At 40.0% G+C, this 25915-nt stretch overlaps 1 protein-coding gene across 5 annotated transcripts in view; it reads right to left on the bottom strand.

Moving 5' to 3' along the window:
* The window catches only part of ANO1 (anoctamin 1), an 80753-nt gene that overhangs the window by 10748 nt on the left and 44090 nt on the right, over nt 1-25915 (bottom strand). For 4 of the 5 annotated variants that reach the window (XM_065635476.1, XM_065635472.1, XM_065635475.1 and 1 more), the window contains 15 exons: nt 24212-24263; nt 21254-21319; nt 20700-20755; nt 19111-19152; nt 15596-15660; nt 14957-15091; nt 13621-13781; nt 9922-10004; nt 7310-7381; nt 4135-4209; nt 2597-2798; nt 1764-1875; nt 1100-1157; nt 917-1017; nt 336-481 (listed from right to left, as the gene is read on the bottom strand). In XM_065635476.1, coding sequence (XP_065491548.1) covers nt 336-481; nt 917-1017; nt 1100-1157; nt 1764-1875; nt 2597-2798; nt 4135-4209; nt 7310-7381; nt 9922-10004; nt 13621-13781; nt 14957-15091; nt 15596-15660; nt 19111-19152; nt 20700-20755; nt 21254-21319; nt 24212-24263 — 1426 coding nt within the window. The remainder of the gene's footprint in view (nt 1-335; nt 482-916; nt 1018-1099; nt 1158-1763; nt 1876-2596; nt 2799-4134; nt 4210-7309; nt 7382-9921; nt 10005-13620; nt 13782-14956; nt 15092-15595; nt 15661-19110; nt 19153-20699; nt 20756-21253; nt 21320-24211; nt 24264-25915) is intronic. The other variant, XM_065635474.1, reaches the window with a different exon arrangement.

Here is a 25915-nt window from a genome sequence, read left to right as displayed (position 1 = left end):
AAACAATCTGATGTGAGAATACGCAATGGATATTGTTACATCTGAATTAACCATTTGCATTTGAAACTTGACAGTGACATGTCACATGGGCTTGAAAGAAAATATCTAAAATATAATGGTCAAGTGAGGGCTTGCGAATAGCTGAGAGCACAATTAATCCCTGAAGCAGCCAATGGTTGGCTGAAATATGCTACAGTCTGAAACTATACACTTTAATCACTAAGTTATGCCTCATCTCCACTGTCCCCTGAATCTACAGTTCAAAAACCTCAGCTCTCCATCCCAATTAGTCAGAATAATCATGGTTTAAAATGCCTTCTTTCCACCTCACTCACTCATTTCCATATATTCAGGGGTGAGTCCAGCAAAAGGCTCCAGGTTATAGTCCACTTCATAACGCTGCTTTTTTTTCATGTGCTCTTCGTGGTCTAAAGAACGCCGACGCTTTAATTTCATGTATCGTATAAATTTCTTCATTTTTCTAGGGGAAATGGAAATGATTCAGTTAGCATGCCATTCCGGTCACAGCGCCCATTTTTCAGTTATTTTACATTAATAGACACAAGAAGCTCCACACCTTTTCTCATAAAAACCGTGCAAGAGCCACAATACGCTAAAAGTATCAGGGATCAGCATATACAGGTACTGAAACATGGTTATAATTGAATTGCATGGTCAGTATTACAGCTCCTGCTGACCACTAGGAAAGCAATAGATTACTCAACACTTTTCAAATATATCAGCATTGCTGGATGCAGTTGTAGCGAGGACGCAGGTACTTGCAATAGAGCACACACGGTTTTAGTGCAAAAATCTTGCAGGTAGCCTGTGAACCACATCAAGCGGCAGTAGATACACGGTGTATGGCACAGATTGTAAAAAACACATATTAAAAAAAAAAAAAGTTGCCACTCACGGGATGCCAATCTCAAATAAATTGTTCTGAATCAGCTGCTTGCCCAACATGATAATACTGAGCTGGATACACAATTCCATTAGGCAACCGCCTGGAGCACACTGGGGTGGACAGAGGAAACATCAGTCAGAATCTGCTGCGTCCCTGTGGCAGATGGTGATCACAGGGTAAAAATGCAATTACCTCTTCCATTCGGAAAGAATGGAAAATGTAGACATAGTCTCCTGGACGTCCAACAAATCTAGGGCACAATGGTTAGAATTATAAACTTCATATGTATTTTATAATTTTAACGTTTAATTCCTAAAGTCATTTATACCAAACATTTATAAGTGGGAGCACCTAACGTTTAGTCCTGAAAAAGTGAAAAATTATCTTTGGTTTGGTTTTAAAAAGTCCTATATACTGAGTAAACAACCCAGTAAAACTGCAAGTCCTGTGCCCCACAATATTACAGGCACGTCTTGGCGGAAATTCTCTAGAATAATCCTCCTTTCTGTTGCAATAGTCAGAACGTGCCCCACAGGGTATTTATTTTAGCTTTGTGCTTTCATGCTGGTTGCAAGAAGAGAAATGATACTTGCTGTGATATAAAATTAAGAGTGATTAATAGACAACAGTAAATAGCCTAATGTGAGAATGTATCTGACTGTACAAAGTTATTTTAAAAAATGGCTTTAATTAATTTGAAACAGCAAAGTATCAGGTCCTTGCTTTATCCCATGAGGCCACAGAGTTTTTGGGTTAATACTGAGTTTTTAAACTATTTACTTTATCATCCAAGTATGGTCTTAGCTCAGCCACAGCTCTCACAAGGAACAAGCTGAAACCCTTTTGCATCACTCACCGGCCTTTGAAGAAAGCGACGTAGAAAATGGGTGTGTAGGCATTGACAAATTTCAGCAGGAAAGCCTTAAAAATCAGCCGCTCTTCGAAATTCTTGTCAGTTTTTGGCACCTCTGGAACCAATGTGACATGGATAAGAAACGTTAAGGAATTATCCTACCTGCAGCATTTCAAGATCTTATATATATGTGGACTTTGGAAAACATCAGCTATCTTCTAAACAAAGAGTTATATATTTATAGCAAATATATATATATATATATATATATATATAAAGCAATATGACCCCACTGAGGTCAGTGGTCAATTTGCTGAGCATCCCACTCTTCGGATGTGTATAAATAATAATTCCAATTTCATTCTATATCTGGCTGACCTCCATGACAATCATTTGCAGATGGACAAGAACTTATCTGAAAAGATTTCTGGAGCCTTTGTCACTGATGCTTTCTGGAAATTATTCCAAAAAAAAAAAATCATCTTCTACTCAACCATTTTCTATTTTTTGACATGTTTTATGCCAAATAAAAAATGGCAGAAAATGAAAATTGCAATTTTGTGACATAGAAGAGTGAAGTTCAAGATTAGGTGTAGGAATTTCTGCTGTACCCCTGTTGTCCACAACTGGATTAGTGATTAGTATTACCCACTGCTGAAAGAAAAACTGTAAAAATAAAGCTGAATCCACGTATGCTTTGATATTTTTAAGTAGCTGGTTAGACCTTTAGCTACACATTTGCTGTCCAGTTTGAAGTTAAACACCGAAGCCAGTCATTTGGGTCCTCCCATTTAAAATCGCTCTATAGCAAATATCAGCCGAGGATTTAAACCTACCGATCTGAGTTAACCACCTTGCGATGCAGCCGTATACTTCGTCCAGGATGATGATGACGACCAAATTGATAATGACGGCGGTGGCCGTGACGGTGACCCTGACGCTGGAGCGGCCCGAGGGGGTCGAACTGATCGCCAGCGCCGCCGCGGTCGAGATCCTGTAGATGATGACTCCGAACACGATGGCGAACGTCAGCCCGACCTGCGAGTAAGAACAGCACAGCCTCTTAGGAAAGATTTAACCATAAATACTTTCCTTGGGGACTTAGAAATGACCTTAAAAACGGGATCTCTGGGCCACATCCCGAGTCAACCCAATTCTGCATTAAGGCTCCCGATTACTTTGATGAACCATGGGAAAAGACCCTCTTTTACTAGCAATTAGATCATCACGTGAAAAAATACATATAATGATGCCACTATCACCTGCAAAAGGCTTTTTTAAAGGCATCTAAATGTAAATTACTTGTTTATTTTAAAAATATCAGTGGGCTTCCTTTCAGTCCTAACAGCAACAGCATATATACATGGTATTTATTATAAAAGAAAGTCAGTGTTGAAGCAGAGGGGAGCATTTCAGCTTAAATCTGCACACAGGCCTTCAAATACCCTACCCGGGCTCACTACGCTGTCATAATTCCAAACTGAAATTAAATCTGATTAAATCCGCGCACTTCCTGGCAACGTAAAGGCACGCAAAATTTTATTCAACTTTTCATTGCTTAAATTTTAAAATGTGATTCTGATTCTTCAGCTGAGAAGATCAGATTTACTGCATTTCCATTCTCCAAAACCACAAGTATTAAAAACCAAACCAAAACCATAATTCCTATGCCCCTCCCCAAAAAACGAACTGAATTAGTCTGATGTATTCTACGTCTGGAAAGGGCTTAAGCCTTTTTATCCATCTGCCAATCAGTTCCATGTCTTGAATTATTATTATTATTATTATTATTATTATTATTATTATTATTATTTCATTTGAAATTTGTTTTAAATGCTGATGCTTTATCAGCAAATGGAAAAAGGCTGTTCTCATCAGAATTTTACTTTTTACTTGAATTAAGTGGTCTGTTTGCAATCCTCCTGTTATATGGTATAGCCCCAAATTTGACCGATTTATTAAAAATCCTTGCAATCAGGATTACAACTGGTCACATAATTTCTTTCAAAAAAGTCTGGTATAAAAATGAGGCTGTTCTTTACTTCCTGACTACTTTATCGGGGGACTCTACCTTTTAAGTTTTGTCCCACCAATGACAGTGGTAATTTCCATTTCTGTGCCCTCATTTTGCCCCTACCCTATTTAGTTATTCTTATGTCTTTACTGGAAAGTGACAGCAAAGTAGAAATTTAAGCTTTTTAGAAGATTTTACATTATAAAACAATAAAATGCTTGAATTTTTTCACTGGGGAAAAGTCATTATAAACCACATCAATCCAATAAAGCCTGTCATGGTTTCACTAACATTTCCAACACTTCTGTTCTATACAATGACTTGGCAACATAAATTTCAAGTTTTGCTGGGTGGTCTTACCATGAAGATAATGCCAACGAAATTGGTTAAATAGGCTGGAAAACGATCCTTCCACGTCAGCTTTTCTTTATCTGTCTAAAATTTGGGGAGAGAAAGGGTAAATTTAATAAAGACGAAGCGTGTGACTTTGCGCATGACAAAAACAGAGAGGGGGGAAAAGAGAGGGAGAAAAAAAAAAAAAAAGGCTAGCAAATACACAACCAGTTAGAAGATGCAAAGACACAGTGTTTACAGTTACAATTCCACACAGGCAAATTGTTTACTCCGTATCGAGGTCCAAATTGGTCAAGCGCCTGCACTGCGAGTATAAATAAACCAGATTTTTCTATATACTTTTTGAAGGAAACACACAAATAGTCTGTCATAAACCATGAAGGAAGATCTCTCCTACTGTTAAATATTTTCTTTTGCTTTCCCTAGGAAAATTCTCCTTCTTCTCCTCTCCCTCTCCAGTTAATATTTGCAGCTTTGCAGTCGCACAACTGTCCACTGAAATATAGACTAAATACGCTACTAACTCCAATGCACAGTTGACAGGGAAGATCTTGTGCTGTGTGATAAGACTCAAAATTCCTTCAATATGAGTGATTTTTAACTATAATACCTGACTATCCATGTGGTATTCAATGGACCACACCACTAGGAGTTGAGATGTGCATGTATAATAATTCTTTATAGGATACTCTAAATCCAGTTAGCCACTGCCTGAATTTGGCCATGAAAATGTCATTTAGAACAGAATCGCTCATCTAAAGTCTTAAACTTTGATGCCAGGAATTGTTTCTAAACACCAGAAAATAAACAACAAAAAGAACATTGCAGAAGATGACGCACGCGTTATAACCAACATAAAAATATTACTCAAATTCTATTTTTATTCCATGCACGTTGTCTCAGGGAAGTGCAAGCAACTCTTTTCAACACATGGCCCATGCTCCACTGCAGAATGTAACGTCAAGCTGGGACGGTAAATCTAAGATTAGCCATGCAGTGCCATTCCCAATGCATAGAAAGTGTCCCCAAAAGTGCAAAAGAGACAAGGGGAGAAGGGGGAAGAAACCCAGAACTGAATGTGAATATTAAACAAAGGTTCAACAGCCAAAACCAAATTGATTTGTGTCTTCCATAATTACTCATAATTTGAGTTTCTTCATAAGTTTGAATAAAAAGAACCAATTTCACCCCAGCCATGACTGTCTTAACTCTTTGTCTCCATTTGGTTGCTGTCTCTTCTGGAAAATATCGATGCTTCTGATGGCAGTCAAAGGAAACAAAAAAAGGATCGGGCAATAAAGCATTACAAAGCACTGCTAAATTAATCTATGTACTCTCTACGGACTCGGTGTACACGGCAATTTAGCCACAAGTGAATGCTCTATTAGTTTGCTTAAGGCTTTGTGTTTCAGCTTTAGGTTAATAAAACATAACAACAACAAAAGACAAACTCTTTCCCCAAATCCTGGGGTAGATCAAGTGATGCTGCAAAGGATTTTCTTTTTTTAAATTTAGGATTGTGCCGTTCTTCTTCCTTTATCATGCGTAAAGAATGCCAAAAAAGTTTTTCCTTTAAAAAATTGTTTTAATTGGACTTCTCTTGAAAAAAATATGAGCAAGTTCTGGTTTAGCTTTAGCTGTTTTTTTTCTTTAAGATTTCCAAGTTGTCTTACAACTGTTGAATTTGAACTTTAACACTCTAGATCCCAATGAAAGATAATTACCGAGTCTTTCAGAAAAAAACTCCTTTTCTCACGTTTCCCAAATTAGTAACATCCAAACTGAACGCAACCCCAAAAAGTTATAAATAGCCTGTTAAAAAACAAAACAAAACAAACAAAAAACCCCTCTCTTAATTGCTCAACTTTTGTACTCCAATATTTGGAGGCCACTATTCATTAATTGTCCCTACAGTCTTCAACATTTAAGATCTGAATTCCCAGTACACCCAAAAGTACGAAGAGTCGCAGGTTTTTAGGAGATTACGATAAAGTCTGTGTTCCAACATTGTTTATCCAGCCGATGAAATAGCAGCAACCCAAATTCCTTTTCTTCTGCAAGGGACTTTAAAGCAGTGCTGTAAGGAATTGCACGTGACGCTGAACCTATTACACGCTGCATCCTATAGATTAATGGGAATATACCACCATCAGCTTTGTGGCATCTTTTAAGAGGGGCCCAACGTTACTCAAGTATAAGCACGTGACAAAATCGGACACATTCAGTTTAATGCCCGTCCAATCTATACGTACGCTGTCTCTTTAAGCGTATTTAATGTTAACATGGTTATCGCCGTTGTATTTTTGTAGACTTTTCATAAAATTCCAATTTAGGGCATGGTTCCACACTCCTATGCCACTGGCAACAGATACAGAAGAGGAATTTCTGCTGACAGATTTTGTTTATGCCGGAGCGTTTACTTCTCTGCTTAAAAGCGCGGTCATACAAACAGCTGAAATTGCAGTGAAGGAGGAAAACAACCTCTGGTAGGGTGGAAACCGATATGTGGGGAAGAAAAGGAGATTTTTCAAATTGGTCTGGGAAAGAATTGCAGCTGCTCCCAGGGACCGCACTGTCCCCTGGTGAGATGCTCGTGCCGCCGGGTTGACCAGCAGCACCTTTTTCACCGCGATGCAAAGAGCAAGTCAAAAGCAGAAGTGAGCGCCACCTTATTCAGTGAAATAAAATGGAAGTTACGTTTTTAAAAGGCAGAAAGTTATTGTCAAAGCTGAGATTTGGCAAGGAAATTGGTGTTAGTATTCTTCATTAATGCTCTAGTAATATTTTTATTTACAAAAAACATCTAGCAAGACAGGGAACCTCTCCTGAGAGGTTTTAGGTACTTATACTAGCACAGAAGAAGACGTTTTGTTACAGTTTTTGCAAACTTGACTTGTTAGCCCAACAGGAGAGCCCCTTCAGTAAGGCTCAAATAGCTTCCCTAAGCCACACTCCTATACCTAATTATTAAAATTAAAGACATTTCTAGACTTAATCGGGCCTGGTGCATTGACATACACTGAGTGTCCCATGTACGCTAGGACTGAGGACATCTGGAATTTAAACACAAAGTGCAGTGACTATTTTTTACCTATTTCTTATTCTTGGGTCAGTGCCTGCTATAACAACCTCCTTTTAAAAAGTTTTTCATAAGTGAAACAAATGGATATTTTTACCATACCTCTTTATGTTTGTGCTCTTTTCGCAGTGATTTTTTTAAAACTTTAGCTTCGTATTCTGCTCTTGGATGATCCTGTGAAATAAGTCATGTTTAATAAAAAGCAAAATTATTTATTTTCTGTATCAGCTACATATGAACTGTTTGCAGGGCGATTTCCTGATCATTTCCAAGTTTTCTAACAGAATTCTAATTCGCTTGGTATGTCATTTATGTCAATTGATAGTCAATTGTAATTAAAAAAAAATATTAAATCCTGTATAATTTGCAGTTCTACAGCAGCAGCTGTAGATTAAATTTAACGCATAACCTGCAGACAGCGTGGTTCAGAGCATGGATTTTAATTGCTTATTGTTTTGATAAAAATTAGATTTTGCATGTCATTAACCGTCATTTCAGTAGTGCTCAGCTCACAAGGGCAACAGTTATCTGCGGTCAGGATGCAAAATAATTGGCTTTGGGATCCCAGAAAATTGTCATTTGGGGTTTTTTCCCCTAATCCTTTCTTGGACAACATCCACCGATCACCCCTGTGCATTGAAGGAGAGGGTGTAGGAAACACTCAGAAGTAAGAGACAGCCGAAAGATTCATGGATTCGGAATTTGTGGTAATTACGCGTTTGCAAGAGATTCAGAATTCACAATTACGCATCAGATGGGAAACAGAACGGAGCTGAAAAAAGTCTGAACAAGTGGAGAGGGGGAGGGTGTAAAGGCAAAGCAATCAGTGGGAGATCTAAAGAAAATCTGATGCTCGAAAAAGAAGAGGTGGAGATCAAACGATGGCATTCATCAGTAGGCATGTAATGAAAAAGGTAGGAGCAATTGAAAAAAAACCAAAAATTTCCAAACCTTGACTGCCTCCTTCAGGAAACCAGAAAAAAACCCACGAAAAACAAGAGAACAACAACAAAAAAATTTGATTATTGAACTGTTGCAGATCATATTGGATTAATATTTAAAAAATTACTTGAAATAAACATAGGTACAGTGGATGGTTACACACTACCAGGGAAAATCAGTCTTCTTATGTTCTACAACATTTATTAACATTACTGTAATTATTCTATGAACTAGGTGTCCCTAAAAACACCAGAAGATGAGAGACTTTGGGTTTTAGTATACCACTTGAAACCCTGACTCTTTAACATGATACTAGCTTAAGCGTCAAATTAGAAATAGGAGGGGCTTAAATTCTTTGCTAAACGCATCTATCTAGAGTTGACAATACAAAACAAAGAATAAAATATACTTTATTAACAGCTGCTGTCTTAGCCGTGTAGAGATCTGAACTCACACATGAAGGGGACAGACATCGGAAAGATACAGTTAATCCTTTCTACTTTCATGTGTGCTAACAACAAGTAACCAAAAATAAAAGAGCAGTATAGTATCCAGGAAATAAATCCCTATATTCTCTCCCAGTAGAATAGGTACGATCTGGCAAAGCGCAGGGCAGAGAGGCTGCTGGCCTAAATAGATTATGGAGGAGCTAAAACATATTAAGAGGAGATAATTCGAACAGAAAGATTCTGGGGGCGAGGGGAACAATAACTGTGGCAGGCACAGCGTTAAACCCAGGGCTGGTGAGGTTTTGCTTTCACGTGAGCAATATTTGTTGTGTATCTATTTAGAACATCCAGAGATATCACGAGGGCGGTTGTACTTCTTTTAATAACAACAGTAAAGAATAAAGCCAGCTGGCCGGCAAACAAAGTGGCGAACGCCCGTACAACCCACGGGTCCCAGCTCAGATCCCGCAGCGGGGTTTTCATATCATGACTCGTGACATAGGATGGGAAAATGGAAGGGACCCGCACGCCCCATCGCCTCGGGATTCAGTACCAGCCGGGGCAAGGCTGCCGGGACTGGACTGCGTTATGATCTAGGAAGGTATTTTTCTTTTTTGTAAAAAATTAAAAACAACCACCAAAAAAGGGATATGGCTTCTCAGCTGGCTGAGGATTTTCTCTCCTTCTAAAATTTCATCGATTTTTAAGACCTTTATTTCATACAGATTTGGCCCTTTTCCCCTTCACGCTGTTCAGCACATTTAGTATAAGCCTGGCTAGCGATATTTATTTTTTTTTTAGCAAACGAAAAAAAAAATACACCTCCACATTTGTGTCCCTCCCAATACCCTAAGCCCACATGTCTGGCAATATTTTCTTTGGTATTTTCCAAGTCAGGGCTTGATCCTGCATCGTTAAAAGTTAACAGGCATTTTTCAGTGCTTTTTCATAACGCTGTAACTTTTATCAACTTCAATACATTCATTTCTGATGTACAGCAGTGGGAGATGAATTAAGACCTCAGTTGTTAGCACCCTGACATCGGCCCAGGAGTAAGGTCTGAGCTGTATATTCCATGCCTACGCTGCTAGGTGTGACCTAACTACACACATTAAAAAAATTTGATTTGGTGGCTATACAATTACATTTCTATGGCAACAAGACAGGCTAGTCATACCCTTGCTATAAAAACCTCTAACAGCTCATGTACAGAGATTTTCCTTTCTTCTAAATGATGGAACCACCCCAAGAGCAGTTCCCCATGAGGCAACGTCTATCGGTAACGCCGCGGTGGAAATCAAAGTCAGAACTGAAGGGACAAACCTCCTCCTCTTCAAACCCAGTCAGGTCCCACCTGTAGTTGAGACGCATCTGTTTTCTCTTCCAGTGTTCCATAAAAGTGGCAGCTGAAACAACAATTTAACAATTATTTCGACATTTTTCCAAAAAAAAAAAAAAAAAAAAAAAAAAAAATCACATCAGCCTCTGGGATTTGTCTTAGGAGGCACATTGGCCACACTCTGCATCGCCTGCAGGTTCTTGTCTCCAAAAGGTCTCAGCAAGTGCAATGTCCTGTCATATACCGAGCCAGGTTAACTTCATTTTTGTTACTCTTTTATTCAACGGTAACGTCTATCTGGCAAATACTGATGTGCTGGGAGCCAACCTTGTTACCTAGGGAAGCTAAAAGAAAGGGTGTTTGTTATATCCACAGCTTCACGTAGAAAGACGCTTACAATTTTTAAGGGGTTTCAGAAAGTCAGATGCCCAGACTTATTTAAATATTTTTACGGGTGACTAATGATATTGTTATCTTCGTCTGCATATAATTCCAAACAAACCTGTGGGATAATTATTCCCTCAAAGATATCAAGATAAAGCCTTTTGATATTATTATAATCACATCCATCCAGTGGTTGTAACAGTATGGTTAGCTCTAATTGTCACATCCAAACCCAAATACTCTTGCCCGTGTGAAAGCTACAGGGGGCCAGGCTGTTAAAGAGGAAACCTTTAAGGGCTTTTCTCATTAGAAACACTGGCATTTTCTTTTTGATGGAGAAGACTTACAGAAAGGAAACCTCACGACAGCAATTCTTGAGTCCCAACAAATGATCTCGGTCTATATCAGTCTGTCTCTGAGACCGAGCAAGTTCTCAGAGGACATATTTAGATGCTGGGAATACACCAGTGCTGTATAATAAATAAGTGATTATGAAAGAGGCAAGTCTACCAAGAAATGGTGTTCCCAGGGGAGTTTCCCCATCGTGAGTATTAACAGATGTGCTCAGAAACATCCGTATCCAGAAAAAACGGAGGCAGGGAGAGGGTAAGAAAGTTGAATGGGGGGGAAAGGACACCCCCATGACTGGAACCAGGCGGCGGTCACGACATTCATTCGCCTTCCACATGAAAATCTCACGTGCAGAACTTCTAACTGAGCCCCTTTACAAGCCATAGGCTTCCTGTAAATCCGTAGCTGTATCTTAAGAGGGTCTGTGTCATGGTCTTGGAATTGCCTCCCCGCTCCCCGCTGCCGGCAGCTCTCGCACCGGAGTCGGCAGCTCCCACGTACAGCGAGAAATACGGAAAATGAACGAGACGTCGTTTCTCAGTGCTACTAGAAATCCTTCCGTGGCGCTGACAACAGCGCAAAATGAACGGACTGTGCCTGAAACACAGCCAGCTCATTGCAAAAGCCCTTGGCCAGGTGGTGATGCACCAACACTTTGCTGAGCATACCTGCATTTCCATATTACATCTGCGCCCATAAGCATAAGCAGAGCTTAAAAATTCCAAAAGGTTACCGTCCAGATGATCTTATCTGGATTCTCTGACATTTTTAATGCTATTTAATACCAAACAGCACTGGGCCACGGTCCATGTTTAATGCTGACCTTCTGACTGGAGCTCAGTTTGGTGCTATAGCTGTTTTAATGCTTGTGTGAGTGGAGTTTCCAGGGTGTTACCATCCCGCCCCCATTCAGAGAAAGCTTGGCCAAATGATTGCTCACAATAATACTCCTGAACTTGGGCTAATTTTCTTGCTATGCTAAGGATGCCCTGGGTCACCAAAGAAAACTTCACATAACACGCAGAGGTGCTCACAAATGGCACTGGAGACTGTATGTGTGCCTACATTTGGAAAGGGAGAATTTTTGTTGGTAATAGATTCCTTAAAAACGAAAGTGTTCATTTCATTTTTTAAAAAACAATAATTTGAACAAATCCTTTAGAAATGAAATTTGCAAAATGTGAATTCAAAACTATGTAAAAAAAGTTCTGATTTTCTCAATTCAAGAAGACCATTTTGAAACAACATTTATTTGTACCACAAAAAAATTTTCTGTTGACCCCAAAGAACTTGAGGAATTTCACATCCCACTCCAAAACTATCTCAGATATTATGCCTGATTTTGTGGAGAGCACAGGAACTGGCTTCTGCCAGTCTACCTTACTTTGCCTAAAAATGTAAAAAATGGATGGAGGCACCCAGAGTTGTTTGCTAAGGAAAGGGGGGCAAACGGCGTTACTTTTTGGACAACAGAGCATTATATACTGCGATCCACGTGGCGTTCAGAATAATGGTAAATAAGGGAGACTGAAAGCGATACTTGACTCCCCATGTGAGAGAGTCGGACTATTTAAAGTCTCTGACACCACATTCTGCTTTGGGGTATATCACATTTCTCTCCCTATCCTACACAGCAAGATGATCTGTAAGAAAGTGATCCCTGTGCTCTGCTGCGAAGCCTGTCGAGTTCAACCTCTCCACACTTCCCAGATTTCCTCCCAAACCTGCGGCACTCCCGACTCCCCGGTGTTCCCAAATTCCCTTGGCAGGACCATCCTCATCCTTTTCCTTACGGTACTTGATAACAAGCTCTTAGCACTGCATCTAAAACAGTCGCCTCAAATGGAGACCTCGGTCGAAAAGGCATTGCTCTAAATTAAATGACGTTGGTTTGCACTAAAATCAGTTCAGAGGAATGTTAATGTAAAAATGCTTCCCTGCATAGTAGAATAAAAACTTGGGCTAGGGTTTTAGGTTTAAATAAAATCCAAACCAGGTTGTTTGCTGACTCAAAACAAGGCATACAGGAGGGGCAAACATCATCTTGTGCTTCGGTCACTGATGCTGGGAGTACGTGGCTATCAAACATCAAGGCTGGGGGGAATAATGCACATTTCCCTGTTCTCTGTGGCCTTTCTATATCGGACTCCCAGTCACAAACGTGGGCTTTGGACCCCATCAATTCCCATTTATCTTAATGAGCAGTGAGGACAACAGGGACCCCATGCCCGGTGCTGCGGTGCCTGAGCAAGGAGGTCCCCATCCCTCCTCCAACACAGAGGAGAAAACCCCTCTAGAACCATTCCTGCAGACACTCTCACAAAGATTTCATGGGAGAGTTAGTATTTTTAACCAAGTTCTCCAGACATGCCAAGAAAGCTTAAGTGATGTGCTCAAAGTACAGGAGCAGTCAGCATCAGAAAAAAATACCTATAATGCCTCAGCTCCCTCTTTGTGGTCTACATGCATGATGTCTGCTTGCTGATAAACTTAATTGCATCTCCGAGCACACTCAAGAATCAATCTTGGTTTGTCCTGAGACGCCAAAGGCCATTACACTTCCCTGCGGAGCCCTCCCCTCAACCCCAGAGTACATTAATACATTTCTTCTGTAATGTTCTAAAGTGGAAGCTGGCTCTGCAAATAGATTTTTTTTTTTTTGGCAAGCTGTGCAATCCTGTTAATGAAATTTCGACACACCACGCAGCAGTTTTATGACAGATGCTTAACAATTTCATTTGATATTCATCTTGAGGAACTTTTTGAATTTTAGCCTTCAGTCCAGAATATAAATTTGGGGGTGGCGGTTTCATGGGAAAGAAAAAAAAAAAAGAGGTTCTTTATATAATTAACTTCCTGAGTACAAATACACTGCTTTATCTCTTCTGTTTCTTCCTGTTGTATTTTAAATAATTAAAAACTTAACATGAAGGCATACATCTTCTTACCCCAGAGAGCCATGAAGACCGAGAAGAAGACAGTTGCAGGGTTATCAAAGAGATGACTTGCGCGAGCAGTCGCACAAGCGGAGCTCATCTTCCAGTAGCTGCACGTTCTGTCACATAAGGGACACATGGTGATGTTGTTTCTCTCGTCACACATTTCCATACTGCAACGAAGCAACGAGATATGGAAAAAGCACGGTCAGTACAGCTCCATCTTGCATGCTTCAATGATCTTTTCTCCTCTGCTCAGCATCTGTTTCTGGTCTGAAGGACCATCAGATACTACCCTCATTGCTGAGGGTGGTAAAGAAAAAAAATCATTCCTGTTTTGAAATACTAACTACAGCAATAGATAAAGTACAAGGGAAGTGCTGAGCATCAAGAGACTGGAGTTCAACCAATTTATTTTCTCTGCACTCCATCTGCGAAATAGCAACAGTGACCCTCCCTTTGACTTTGCTTCAGCTGTTGGAAGCAGTACAAAGCAATCTTAATGAACAAAAAGAAGATATCTATTTTTTGATATCCATTATATGCTTTGTTACTCAGTGCTTATGCTTGTACAAATGATGCAATTTTCATCTACAGATGATGCTGCTGCATGCAGGGTAAATAATACAAAATCGTAGGGCTTTAAAATATTATAATATGAAACTCATTAAAAAATTAAAAATAGTGGGACATCAAGATTTTGTCAATTTGACCACAATTGCTTATTTTAGCCACATATATTCTCAGTTCATCCTTATATCACACAATGCCCTCCTCAGCATTTTATTGTGGGAAGCACTAAAACCTATCATAAGCAGGATTTTGTTGCTTGTTTCAACATAATGATCTGAGTTAGGAAAAAAACCCTCACGCCACAGCAAGCAGCCAAGAATTGTTTCTAGTACATCAATGCAAACTCCACAAGTCATATTAATAAATGCTAACGATTTAGAAACATGCAGCAGTTCTGCTGCCCTTGGTAGCGTCCCATTGCTTACTGGAAGCAGAAACTGGTGGGACTGCAAGATCCCCATCCGTGCAGAGGTGTCTTCATTTTAAGCACAGCTTCCAAAGGATGAAGTGCGTGGGGTGAGAGGATGGAGAGCGGTGGGAACACACTGGACCCCAGCTAACTCCAGTTGGGAGACAAACCTTGGGAAGCCACAACCAGCAAAGACAGACTGGGGTGTTGGGCTGTGGGTGGCACAGGACAAGCCCTAAAAACTGGGAGACACAGTCCCAGCTGTGCTCACTCCAGATATTAGTGACATTTCTAGAGAAAGGTAACATTTTACTTTGAGTTTTGAGTAGCCTCCAATAACAGAATCCATTTATCTATTTATTTTACCTTGGTATGTTCTCATCCACGGTGGCACAGCCATATAGGAAAACAATAATCCCTACTATTGAAGCTGGAATGAGCATTTGTGTATAAACTCCCAGCCAGGCAAAATATAGTCCAATCTTCTCTCCAAAGTATTTTCTGAAATACATTTAAAAAAAAAGAATTGAGAGAGAGAAATGTTTCCTATTTCTTAAAATATAACATGGCTAAAATTACAAATCACAGCTGGATTAAGCATGCAGAAAGTAAGATCTGATGACCTGTGGGAATTTTTTTCTTCTCAGAGGACTCTCTCATGATGCTTGGAGTAAATCCAGAGATAGAGGCACTATGAAAGTGAATCAGTCTAACTAGTCATTTTTTCCCCGGTGTTTCTGCTGCCTAAATTTGTATCTTTGGACCTCTTGTGAGCTAATCCTCTTTAAAAAGGACCTCACAGCTCTTGCCACAAGCAAACAAAATTCATTAAAAATATGTTCCCGCAAGCTTTCACACTAGGTGGGATACATCGCTATGTTTCTAAACCCACAGAAAACTCCTCTTCCCCCAGCAAACTTCTCATTCTCCGGAGTCCATGAGCATCGCTGTGCACAGCTCCAGCGCTGCCCCGTGGAAACAAGATGTGAAAGGCTGAGCTCTCACCTCACCAGGTCGATCGGTTGATATTTGTAGAAGACCCCATAGCTCGCCCACTCCTCGCACAGGAGCTGTAAAACAGAAAGGGAAGGCGAACGCTGAAGCGCCGGGTACACGAGTGTTTTCTCCTTCGGTCCCAGCGAACTGTGGAGCTCGCGCGGCAGATCTGGTCTCACCACTTTGTGGTTTCAACACATCATCTGCTAATACACACAGTCTGCATTCAGTATTAAAAAGAAATTTGTTGGTTTGGCATGCTGTAATACAGTGATAAATTCTAGAACATTAAAATGCTCTTCAGCAATGGGACCGACGGATAACTATAGCACAGATGGGGAGAGATCCTGATTTTATGATCTGTAGGAAATATCTAGAAGAATGGATGTGAAAGATGAATATGCTTTGAGTTACAAGACAGCAAAAACTAGAATAAACTAGTTTGTTGTCACTGTACTAATATTCGGGATCCATCAGGAGGAGCTGTGCAAAGGTCCAAGACTGCATTTTAAGAGCTTTTCAGCTTTAACTACAAGAACACAATGATTTTCACTCATCCTTTTGGTGAGGATATGGGCCAAGGAAAGAAATTATCCCCTTTAGTGATTTATGAAATTGAATCCCTCACCAAAATAGGTTCCTCCAAGACCTTCAACTTATCCTTTACTTCATAAAATACATAAATAGCACTTCTCAGATCTGATTTTTTTTTTTTTTTCTTAATTCAGATCAGGTAACAGAGTGAACAAGAAATCAGTGTGTGTACAAAAAATACTGGAGAAGATGAAGTGGGGTCACTGGCCACCCAGCTGTCACCTCCTCCATGGGACAAGGGGAAGAGAAGCTTCACATCTGCTTGTGAAGTTGTGTCTCCCTTTACTGCTTCTCTCCCTGCTCTGACCCGGTGACACAACCTTGGTAGCAGGATGTTCCTGGACCAGCTACTGATACTTCACGGAGATGCTTTGATGGCCACTTCTGTTTTCATTAATTCATCTGGCAACAACCTGATCTTTTTCCTTTTTCCTCTTGTACTGCTTTCTCAAATGTATGAGCATGAACCGATCATTGTCAAGGTATTTCTTTTAATTGAATATTGGGTAAAAAAGGAAAAAAAAAAAAAAAAAAAAAAAGGCAGAAAAATTCAGAGCTCGGTTACACAAACCTCTGTGGGTGGGTGAAGGCTGCACAACCAGCTCAGCTATGGAGGAAACCGCAATGGGGAACAAAGACCTTAAACCAGTTATCATTACAGGGAGGGCAACATTATTCATCTTGTTCATTGAAGAACAGACCAAACAGGATGTTATTGCTTAAATCGGTAGGTTATTTTATCATGAGAAACTTGACATGTGTCAGCCTCCTACATTTCTCTGGCGAAATGCAGCAAAGCAAGGACGGGCAGACTGGCCCCTGCCCATTCCCACATTTTATCACACAGAATTCAGGCAGAGAACAGCCTTTCTAGAGCAGTTCTGCAATTCTCTTGCCAAAGCATTAACACAAACTTTCCACGCTGAACTGCTGTACTTCTCATGTAAACGGTTCGGGTAATTAAAAATATACAACTTCTTTACTTTTCTAGAAATACGACATCAAAAATATAAGCGGACTGTGGATTTTCCCCTTTGCAACCCAAAATCGTTAATCTTTGTTAGTTTTCTTACAATAGTAAGAGCAGAAACTGAAACCTAAAAGCAAGCCTTTATTAAAAACCAACATTCTTGCAAATTTTATTTCATTCTGCTTTAGGTTTCTTTCAATCACGTTTTCCAAAAGTTCAAGGCCAGCTGCTTATGTCTGGGAAACAATTAATGATTTGGGACACCTCAACATCCATGTACACTAAATAAGACTCTTCCTTTTATGATTTTTTTACTTCATTTTTACATGCTAAGTTTGTGCTGGAAATTAGATCCCTTTTCTGGGATCTAAGCTGGTCAGGCACATCAGGAAAATACTGAGCTAAAAAGATTTTGCACCAGTGCCATGTTTCAGATTTGTACAGCACTTCAAACTGAATTTGTGGTTAAAGTATAAATGAATTACCTCATTTATCCTGACATTTATCAGCCTGATATTCAAAGCACAGCTTCAAAGACATGATTAGAGGAGACCAGCACACTAGCCCTCAATATTTACTTCATTTCCATGCGTCAAATCTTTAATTTTGTTGTTAAAAAAAGGCACAAGCCTGGCCTAGCACTGGATTAGATTAAAGAAAGCTTCAAGAAACCAGAAGAGATGTGCCAAAACACACCAAAAGATTATTTGAGGGAACTGGAAGTCAAAAGCCAAGGTAAACATTTCCAAACACATGGGTGAATTTGTGAGGTTTGAAAAGTTAGTAACAGATGATAATCCAGATGCTTTGAGAAAACACAGACTTTCACCCTGGTTTTGGTTGAGCAATGTGTTGCTTAATAACGAAATGACAGGTATGTGGTATTTTTAACACAAATCAATAGAGGGGGAATAACAGCCGCTGTCTTTTGATGAGCCATTTGCACCTTAAGACCCAGCGTGCCTTTAATTTTGGGTACTCATTTTGATGTGACCAACTTGGAGGGTTTTAGATCTGCTTTTCCTACAGCCTGAGTCCACGCTGGTCCACAGCACTTCTCTGGAAAGGCAAAAGTTTCAAGTCTGAAGACCCAACATACATGGGACCCCAATTCAACAGCTCCTCCTGAGTGAACTGGTTGCAACCTCTCTACTTCAGTTTTTGTCTGATACATGGAAAAAAGGCTTATCTTCTCCAGAGGAGTGTGATCGGAAGGATGTAGTAGCAGCACGTTGAATGTGAGAAATCAACATTTCTGCAAAGGGTCAAAAAATTGCTTTTTCTTATGAGAAGTATTTCCTTAGAATAATTCCTACTCATTTTACTACATTAAACAAATGTCTTTCAATATAGATACAATAAAACCACAATTTAAACCACAGACTTACACAAGGAGTGATGGAATGCATCAGTAACGCATTCACAGGGCAGTCTCTGCCTGAACAGCACCCATTACAGCTTTGCTGAGAATGTCTCATTTCTATAAATATTCAATTTTTACCTTTCCCAATTTATGTTTTCTACCGCCTCCGTCCTCCCCTCCACCCAGTCGTGATCCTCACACTCCAGATCGGCAGCACATTAACTCACCCGAGGTTGCGGTGCTGAGATCGGAACTTGCCGTGGAGTGAAGCAGGATTTGTGTCAGATACGGATGCCAGAATATAACTAAGCTGGCCTGCAAATACATCATCTGAACTTCGGCAGGAGTTAATATCTGAATGCTGTCAATACTCTTACCAACATGGCAAGAAATAAATCATTATCAAGCTTGGTAATTTATACATATCCATACTGCATTCCACATCAGGGCAAATTTCAACACCGGAAAGTACTTCTGTACTTCTGCTGCTTGGCATTTAGCGCCTTTTTGTGGTATTTTCTGTGAAATCTTAGCAAACGTCCAGAATCCAACAGCAGACTCTGGCGAATATGTTAAATGCCCTTTATATCAACTTACTTTTCTGTCATTAGGTTCAACGTTTTCACCTTCATAGTCACCCTTAAAAAAAAAAAAAAGAAAGAAAATCTGCGTCATTCAGTGAGTTGTGCCCAGAGCTGCTATGCATCTTGCATACCCATGTATCCCACTCACTTAATGCATCAAAACCAGAAAAAGCAATCTGTAAAATAATGCTGTATTTTAGGAGGTCATTTGTCATCGCACACTTTGTCTTCTGTCATCAGGCACATTAAGGAAGAGTAATAATGTCTGTCACTGGGGAAAAAGGAATGAATAAGTGATAAAGGTGGCCTAAAAATGTCAAGGGAAAGGATGCAGTATTGCCATGGTATTTGGGGTTCAGCTCAGTCCACTTGAAAGAGAAGAGACCAGCTGAGAGCACTGATCCCTATCCAGACTCTCCAAACACTCAGGGCTGATTAGATTTGAGGTTTGAATTTGGAGCTATTTTTAAATACGATAAAGGAGTAAACTAAGACAACAAATAACTTATATGCAAGACTATCAGTAGCTGTCTAAAGGCGTGAGACAAATACATGCAAAGAAGTTTATTTAACCTTTCTGGATTTCTAAGCGATATTGCTGTCGTTTAGGAGTACCTGACATTTACGATAAACATCAGGCAGATAAAGAGGCTGTTCTGATCTCAGTTACATCGAGATAAAACACTCGTGGTCCTGTGTAAAACCAGCACGAGTGAGGGGAGCAGAAAACCGGGAAGACACGCTTCATCTTCACATCCCACGCCGGAAAATCGGCACCAGGCTCGATGGCCCTTGCACACCCATCATGAGCAGCACGACTGCCACGTCCCCTTGACACCTGTCAGGCCTGTCTGTAAGGGTAGAAACTAAGAGCGTTTGTCATTTCTAGTCATGCCGTGAACCTCTGAGTACAAATGTCATCAGCATCCAACTGCTGTGCACCTCCCGCTCTGCTCTGGCAGGATGGGGATACCCAGGTCGGGTGCGAGTGCCACCAAAATTCCCCACCTCTCTCTAATCCTCTCCGTGAACGCTAGAGCTGACCGTACTCTGACCTCTTACCAAACTGCTCAAAAGCAGATTTCATCAGTAAGATGATCTGCAGTCACAGCCAGGCCCATGAAATATGTCATTTCAAGTTCTTGCATATGGTATTTCCTCCAGTGGTGACCAATCCCACGGCCACATGGTCACTGACATCTCCGTATTTCCATGGGGAATGCCAGGGAGATGTGGATGAGGGAACCAGCCACTTGGTGCCCCACAATAAATATGTTTCCTAGCACTGATGCCAGGGACTTCAGGAGCAGGTCAGAAAATAACAGAAGCATTTCATTTGCTAAGCCACCAAAACAATTCTTCTAAAGTTACCTTAAAACATCAGTCAACATCATCAAAAGTAAGAGCAGAGGTGGGGAATTCATTAAAAGCAAGCAGAGTGATGGAAACAACCTGCAGAATTCACTGCAGTCGTGACACAAGTCAGCAGAAAGTCAGGACCCGAAACACTTGTGTTTGGGGTGATGCCATTAATACATAACACATTAAGGGTTTCTCGGTGTCAGATAGTAGACACGTAAAATATATTCTGAGATCACTTACATCATGCAAAGGATACGCAGCAGTGTAAACTCCATTGGCAAGCAGACTGGTGATCCCTTGAAAAATAAAGACGTAATAGTTATTTACAATTTTGAGGCTAGACAGTCTCACTTTATCATCCTTCCTGGAGATTTCCCTCAAAATAACAGTCTTTTGGTCAGATAAAGATTTTTCTGCCATCTCATTCCTTTCCATGTAGTTTCATTTTTAATCATATAGGTTATTAAACGTGATTCATTTTATGAAATAGAAAACTGCAGAGAGCAAGAGGAAGTCATATATATTTGAGAATCAAGAATTAGAAGCCAATGACTTGAAATTAGCCATTAAAATAAATCACATTTTCTGAAAAGTCAGTTTGATTTAAGGGCAAGCCCGCAGATTTGAAAGTGTGTAGCAGAAGGCTCGATCACAAGAAGAATATGGCTGGAATTGATGGCATACGGGAACACACATACGCACGCATCATCCACACAAGGTTTTGAATTCAGATTTCAGATTGATCAGAGAAATTGTAGGGAAAGCCTTTACGAAGACCTTGGCGTAATACTTACCATATTTACCACATTTTCGTCTTTTATTTAAAAGGGCAGTTTCCTTCTTTCTTCCCTCTCCTTTCCCTGTTTACACATCCGTTTATTAGTGACATGCATGAGGCTGAAAGCAATTAGTGCTTCATCTATATCAGTATGTGGCATAAGGGACTTGGAGGAATCCTGCCTTCCCAGGTGTGGTATCGCTCCTTAATTTGGGGCCAGATTACAGGTGGGTTGGGAGTAGTCAATGTGTAAGTTTGGAGGAGCACAATGGTGAGGGGCTCTTTGAATTCCCAAAAATCACTTGGCCTGACCTGGACCTTTGAGGACTGTAGCACATTCACTTCGCTAATGTTCTTGCTGCAGCTGCTGGCATTAATAAAACTACTTCCAATTATGGACTGCTACCCATGTCGGAAGGTGTCGCGTTATCCGTGAAGATACGTTTGGGGATTCAAGGAACCAGTCTTGTGTGCTGGATCAGAGCTAAGCCAAGTACTTGTCTTTGTGCAGGACTGAGCTGATTAATGCCAATAATAAGAACAATAAAAAACCTCTGGCCACTGGCATTATGGAGAATTTAAAAGGACTCAGAGAAAGAAAAGAAAAACCATGTGGAACAGTGTGCTCCATGCTGTCCATCAGCTCATTGCTAATAAAAGAGGGGGACCGGATTTGAAGGAACAGTGACTATGAACCAGCAAACAGCTTGCTGTAGGTTCATCGAGACATTTTTTGATTGTTCTTGAAATGAGAATTTTTCAAGTTCATTAACATTTTCTAGATAATAATCACCTGCTGGAGGAACTACTTCAGGAGTGCTCACTATCCTGCAGTATCATTAATTTTCAAAGCCCTATTTAAGATTACACAGTGCTATGAATTTTCTGCAAATGTTTCCATACTTCTGGCAGAAACAACTAGTGAGCAGATAAATTATTTCTCTACGGCTGTGTGACCAACCAAAGAGCTGCACAGTACACTTCTACATGGTATTTAACAATGAAGACAGAATTGCATTTTCACAAATTTGCAAAATAAATAACAAAGACAGCAGTGTTTACTGGGCGGCTGCCTTTTTCCTGCTGGGCAGAAATGTTGCAGCATTATCTGTGTTTGCTCAAATGTGTTTGCAACCTTTGCTGGCTTGTAACCCAGTATTCTGGCGCTGGAACACAAAGGACTCGATTGAATTATGCTGAGCAGACCCATAGATGGGCTGTCCTAATGACATTTTTATTAGGTATTAACATAATGTGTGACTGTGCCACGTTCTGGAATAAGAATGATCCAGGAATCCTAACACTTTCCTTTAGTCTCTGCCCTATTCAACTAATTTCTAATGTGTTTTGCATTTCTGGACCAAAAAAAAAAGGAAAAAAAAAAAAAAAAAATCAAGTGAGTAACCAACTCCAAGGCAAGCATTCAAACTAAGCTGTATGACCTTCCCCTTTCAAGAGTGCAAATACGTAATTTTCAATGAAAATGATCCAGCACCAGACTTGAAAAAGGTCCTGAAAGTTACAGAGTAATTTGAATTTCCCATGCTACAGGGAAACAGTGCTTCTGTTAATACTGGCTGAACACCAAAATTTAGTGTATATAAGGACTCGACAATTGTACATTGTATGTTGTTACTTCAACAGAAAAGTCAAAGCATGGAAATAATTTCTGGCATAATTATTCTTCTATTATTTGATGTATTTCTAAGCAGCTGATAGGTCAATATTGAACAGAACTACCTGTAATTCAAGTTCCCATTGTTTTATTTAACTGCTTGTAAGCAGATAAATGCTATAACAGATTCCAACAGTTATCAAACATTGTCTCCCATGTTCACGCAATTTTCTCATCTAAATTTGTTTCTCTTGGTTGTCTGTTAAGAAACTTGGATATGAGGGAATTTAGCCTTCCACCTTATCTAATTTTGTTTACCATTAACTATTCGTTACCTTTGGTCCCACATTCAAGTATACAGGCTGTTTCCAAAAGATGGCACCAATTTCAAAGCAGCATATTTCACAATGGAAACATGTTACAATTACACGAAAATTTACAAACCATTTAATGAGTTATCAAGTTTCGGTAACCTTTTAATAAATGCTCCCTCTACCTCCTGTATGGACAACGAGACGATAGTCAAATTCGCTGGTTGCAGAGCAGCAGTGATTTCAAATTGGGTCCATCTTTTTTAAACACCCCGTATATCTATATCTCACGATACGTATAAAATATATAACAGCTGAACAAGAAAAGCTGCCAACAAATCTTTAAGGTGACCTGATTTGCAGTTCACGTTGAGGTGTATTGTGAATTTAGCTCATTGAGTACAAGCCCTAAGGCTGAAATCCTGAAAATACGGGCTGTGGCCATACAAACTTCACATCGACTGACTTGCAAAAACCATTTTGAGGGCTAAGAGATGGGCCAGCTTTCAGTGCACGCCTTAGTCCTTGGCCGTTCCACCGAGTTAACCTCGGTTCCACTTAGGACAGTGTCTCGGGCAGTCACCAATTAAGTCCATTTCACTCAAGTCACTGAAAAGCCAGCCCACGATAAAAAGGGGAGGCTACTGCTTAAAAGGAATGGGCCGATCCACAGACTTTCACTATAGTTATTGAAATTCACGGCAATACCCTCATCCACTTTGCTGAGTGTAAAACTAAACCAACGCAGAGCACATGTTATCCACTGGTTTATATCACCATCCAGGCCTCCAAAGAACCTAACGAACATCTGCAGGGGGTATATGCTCACTTCCCATTTAATTCAGAGTCAAATCTATAAATTCACATACGAAAAAAACTCCAAAACAGCTCCATTAATTAAATTAAATTTCCAAATAAAACAATTATATCCACATACATCAATTTAGAGAGGAGGGGAAAAACCTAAACTCTGCAGCCAGTTACAACTTGCAATAATTTTCAATACCTGAATACTATATTGATCTTAAAGCTGAATAAAGTTCCTTACCCATGCTATATTTTGCTTTGGTACATGTCGTTCTTTTCAATATTTCATAAACCTATAGAAGGAAAATAAAAGAAAGGGTTACTTCAGATACTGCCAGTGAAAAGCACAATCTTTTTTTGTGTACAGCTCAAATATTGGCAAAACCAAGATGTTGATGAAGTCGTCGTTCTTTAATAAAAGTCATGGTATTCAGGAGAGCAGGGCTTAAAGGCTTCCATACCAAGTTATCTATACAAGAGAGAAATGTTTAACCAAATAGCCAGCTACCAAGATAATCAGGGGAAGGAGAGTTACATTTAACCATTCACGTAACAGAAATGCCATTTTTGCTCCTGTTAGACATTGACTGGAGATCAGAAAACCCTCTTGTACCTGGACCAGCTCTTCCCTCGCCTCTGCCAGTGCAAGTTGGCTTCAACCCAAGGACTTCAGCAGAGCTTCGTAACGTGCACACAGCCATTTATTTAAAAAAATGGACTAACACAGGCTGACCTTAAAATTTCTGAGCTTGCCTGACCTCGGTGGCAGAACAGATGTATTTATTTTATGATGTATTGCATTTATTGTCAAATAACCTTTGCACATCTCAGCCTGAGCAGCCAAGCTCTTGCCCCATGCCGCTCCGGTGCAGCGATGCTCTTGGGCAGCAAAGCAAAACCTCAAGCAAAAACTCATCTGCCTGTTGTCTTGTAACTTCAGGGACTTCAATGGTTGTCATATAGAGATTTCCAGTTATATAACTTTTTTTTTTTTTTTTTTAAGAGGTCTTTGGCTTAGTTTCTATTCATCAGAGACTCACAGGGAGTGACCAGATTCCTGTTCACTTTGTGGTAGGCGGAAGGGTCAATATTTGCACTGTGGTTTAAAAAGACATAGGAGAAAGGCAGGAGAGAACTTTAAGAAACAAGAATACAAAGAGAAATGCACGCAGGATAAAATGATGCTGGGAAACATTCTATGTCTTTTATTACTGGGTGATTTATAGGGATTTCAAACAAAGCAACATGCTTCCAGCATTACTGTTATATGCCCAATGTTGCTTAAGCGGTTTTAAAAAAAACCAACCCAAGTCTCCCATTCCTTCGAGCCTCTGCTATGAGCTCCTTTAGTTTCAGTCCATTTTCAGTTCATCTTGCTCACCCTCTTGTCCTACGGTGACATTTTAGTCTTGCTACCTTCCTCAAAGAGCTTGTTGTCATGAATTTTAAGTCAATTTGCTCCCTTAAGTTTCTTGTACTTACACAAGATTTTTTTTTACAATATATCTAGACATATAAAAGAAAATCGACAAACAAAATCTATGGTTTTTTTTCCAATCTCAAATGAAATGTTTTATTGCAAAGAAACCAATGCAATGTTTGTCTTTTTCTCTTCCATTTCTGTGCTGCTGCGTCTGCCTTCCCTGGTCAAACTCACCCAAGCCTGATAAACCTGCGCTCACACCAAATCAGTGCACTTCACACTACAGAGGAGCTACCTCAGGAGTCCAGACTGGAATTTCCAAGCAGGAAAGGGAAGTTAAATATCTTACACCTCTTATCGTCATAGCAATAAAAGCGAGCTATAATTGCGATACAAGCACTTTTCAAAGCCACTTAGCGTCCAAACGTTAAATATAAGATAAAAGCATGCTCGCAGTCACATTCCAATGCACCGATTAGCAGCAACGGAGTGGGGCAAGTCCATATTATACTTTGAAAAATG

The sequence above is a fragment of the Caloenas nicobarica genome, chromosome 5 (assembly GCF_036013445.1).
Source record: "Caloenas nicobarica isolate bCalNic1 chromosome 5, bCalNic1.hap1, whole genome shotgun sequence".
Classification (NCBI taxonomy): domain Eukaryota; kingdom Metazoa; phylum Chordata; class Aves; order Columbiformes; family Columbidae; genus Caloenas; species Caloenas nicobarica.
The sequence above is the reverse complement of the archived record's forward strand: the minus strand, read 5'-3'. Positions and strand labels throughout refer to the sequence as shown.